Source organism: Oncorhynchus kisutch, linkage group LG25 (assembly GCF_002021735.2).
Source record: "Oncorhynchus kisutch isolate 150728-3 linkage group LG25, Okis_V2, whole genome shotgun sequence".
Taxonomy (NCBI): domain Eukaryota; kingdom Metazoa; phylum Chordata; class Actinopteri; order Salmoniformes; family Salmonidae; genus Oncorhynchus; species Oncorhynchus kisutch.
Window position 1 is genome coordinate 25,456,562 of NC_034198.2, and position 3,357 is coordinate 25,459,918.

At 39.9% G+C, this 3,357-nt stretch overlaps 1 protein-coding gene across 1 annotated transcript; it reads left to right on the top strand.

Annotated features, from left to right (window-relative positions):
• Positions 1–30: 30 nt before the first annotated feature.
• On the top strand, positions 31–1,577 carry coa3a (cytochrome C oxidase assembly factor 3a). Its single transcript, XM_020460442.2, has 2 exons — positions 31–270; positions 783–1,577. Exons 1-2 carry the CDS (start codon positions 72–74, stop codon positions 884–886), a joined length of 303 nt encoding a protein of 100 aa, XP_020316031.1. The 5' UTR covers positions 31–71; the 3' UTR covers positions 887–1,577.
• Positions 1,578–3,357: the final 1,780 nt, after the last annotated feature.

The following is a 3,357-nucleotide window of genomic DNA, read 5'->3' on the forward strand; positions in this document are numbered from 1 at the left end:
TTCGCGTCGAACCCGGAAATGTCTGGGGGAGCTATTATAGTGTTGCACAAGCAGGTCAGGCTGTCGCAAAAATGGCTGACCAGAAACCGACAGTGGATCCCGAAGTCCCTTTTGCAAAGAGGATAGATCCAAACAAGGAGGATCTTACCAGGGACGAGTTCTACTTTATCAGACAAGTGGAGCTCGCGCAATGGAAGAAGAAATCGCAGCAACTCAGGGGCCGTAATATTGCAACAGGACTTGCTATCGGAGCCATTGTAATGGGTATTTGTATCCTTGCCAAACTCGGTCACTAAAGGTGAACTGCGTAACATGAGCTAATTTGCCCTAAACTGCATGATATAGCGATCCATTGTAATGTTGCCATAACTATTAGCAGTTAAAGTCAACCAGACATAATTCATGTATGTCCTTGAAGCTGTAAGTCATTGTAGATAGGTTATGAAATTCACGCTGTAGTGGTGAAGAACCGCATGACATGTGTTTGCATAACAGCCATGTACTGTAGCAAGTTAGCTAATTGGATAACAATGTAACGTTAGCTAGTAGCCAAGCAAGGATCTAACTACAGTTAGCTAAGTAGCTCTCTCAACATGCCACTTTATTACAAGTTGCTACAGTGAAAGCTGGTGATGAGTGTAAAACATGTCTGCCATAAATGTATGTTGATGATGATGAAAACGTTCATCCTTGTGTTTATGTAGCTAAGCTCGACTATAGCTTCATACCCAGCACACACCTTGCCTCTGTCAGCACATTTGCCTTGACTTTGCTCCTCCTAGATGGCTACACGTTTTACTCAGTGAAACAGGAGAAGATTATGGATGAGCTGGATGAGGAGGCCAAGGTCGCGAGGATGGGGGGGGCAAAGACAGGCGCCAACTGACTTAATGATCAGATGGACTGAGCTCAGATCGACTGTGTGGTGTGCCACTGATCCTATCGCCTGTAGGCCTACTTGCACTGGAAGGGACTAATGCTGACAAATGCTGGTGCTACATCTTATTCCACTGCTAGCCACTGTCAAGGCAGCATCGGGCCCTGTTTTGCTCTGGTATATAGACTTTTATGTGGTTGTGTTGCTGACTTAAGCGTCTTCATGGTGATTAAACATGCTTGTCTGTAGAAAGAATTATCTATTGCCCCCGATTACCCCCTTATAATTTCAGGATCCTGTGTCTTGTTCATTAGGCACCAAGCGGATGGCAACATTTATTTAAATGGTTTCTGTTAAGTGCCCCAATGAACATGACCCTATTCTCCTTCCTTTTCTTCCCAACGAGTAGGCACTTGTGTAAAATTATTTGTATTCCCTTCAAATCAGCATCAAATGATTTCTCCCAAACTATAAAACTAATTCAACCTATATCAGTAATGTTAATTCTACAGTGGCCTTGAAATAGGTGGAATTAGAACAGCTCAACTGAGACAAAGAAACACATTTATATTGAAATATATTTATGTTGATAAAGGATTGAGTTTTACATTTGTTATATTGTATTTGTTTTTTCACAACAATAAATGACATCTTATAGCAAGGTCAGTGTAATGTTTCATACACTGATATTGCCACAGTAGTACGGCAGCTGAGAGGAACACTCATTATTTCAACTGTATTTATGTCAAAATATGAGTTACAGAGTATGTTGTAGCCACCAAAGCTACGGAGTAAAAATATAAAATAAGACATTGCAAGGACAAGGCACAGATTGAGCATGGCAGGACAGCAGCGTTGTATGTTAAAGCAATACAATCAACCAACAATCATACATGCATTCACTTTTTCTTTCTTTAAATATGAATCTTAAGAGTATCATTGCAATATAATTCCATATGTGTATTTAAGGCAATCACTAATATGGGCTCACAGTTTAATTCATTTGTTAGGGTAGTCGTACTCTTCCCCACTTGTGCATATAAATATGCTACTTACTTTACCAAAAAGTGTGAGTTACTACTAAAGTAGAATTGACTAAAGTGCATAGGGTGCCTGGTTTATTGCAGCAAGGTTTATCATTGTCAATGTGTTTGCACAAGAAAAGTAGCTTGCCAAAATGTCTTTGATTCATTTGTAAAAGTAATTTACAAATGCATTATTTCATATTTACACATTTACAATCATGCTGAGAACCAGTAGTCTAGACCTATGTTTGATTATTTGGGGAGAAAATATAGTCTCAGCTAAAAAGACAGGAGAGTTGAAAATCATCAACCATAAATTGCCTTATTTTTTTTAATCGATGTGGATGATTTGGCAATAATTTAACTTGATTTGTTTTTTTGTTTTTTTAAGTAGTTTTAGTCTTGGCTATTTGTCATTTATAGAGCTGTATTGTGCCTAGCTTCTTACTGTATAACCTTTTTATATTTCATATGAACACGTGAAATTCTGAAATATTCTGGAAAGACTGACACCTAAAGGATTTCAGTGTTGTTGGTCTACCTATAGTACTGTATATGGTTGTTCGGAAAGCTACTTGTCATAGTGTTGCATTTTATTGATAAATGCTCACTATAATTGTATATAAGGTACTGCCTAACATCTTTTAACACCTATGTTCACATCTTTCTACACATTGACAACAGTCGTCCTTCATAAATCTGTTGAATTCATCAGAAATATTGTTGCATCACTATTGTACATTGGAAAACAGGCATGAGTTACTAAAACTATAACAACATATCTGGACTTCCGTAGTCCGACTCTAGAGGGCAGTAGCGAGCTACAATCAGCATCAACAGATTGCAAACAGACAGTCAAATGTGCAAAGAGGAGAGTGAATCATCTGAAACACAGAGAGAGTTACTGAGCTTCATCTCACTCCACTGCTCGCAATAAAAATGTGTGTGACAGTCAGATGAGCAGGAAAATAATGATCAATAGCCTCGGCCTCGATCCCATGATCCCAATATTGTAGCTGGAACAACCCTTACTGCTCTGTGGCTACAAGGCAGGACTACAGCTGATCATTAAGGCGCTATGTACAATGATCACACGTTTCTCACTAGCATTGCATAGTATGAAGAATTATGGTGCACTACTTGGGCTAGCACTATTGTGAGCCTTTTATACGCATTAGCTGAGGACGTTTTGAAACTTTTGACCATCTCACTTTAAACACTGCTCTGGTGGCGTCCTAGAACGGGTATGTTGCACTGAACCGTTGAATCTGGCAAGCTTCTCTTGGGGGTGACTGACAGAGGATGACAAAGGTTCTGTCGCCCCTTCATAGCAGAGGGCTCAGCGACCTCTGACGGACCTGTGACCTATGATTAACCCTGTGACTATTGGATCAGCAGAGGAGCTTCCTGGTTTCTGGGGGATCTAGGTTAGTCTCCTCCAATGGGGGCCCAGAT

Excerpts from the sequence above, each read along its gene's own strand:
- coa3a (XM_020460442.2), top strand. The coding sequence starts at position 72 with ATGGCTGACCAGAAACCGACAGTGGATCCCGAAGTCCCTTTTGCAAAG. Across the intron at positions 271-782 it reads AGCCATTGTAATGGGTATTT|ATGGCTACACGTTTTACTCA; the intron begins GTATCCTTGCCA and ends TGCTCCTCCTAG.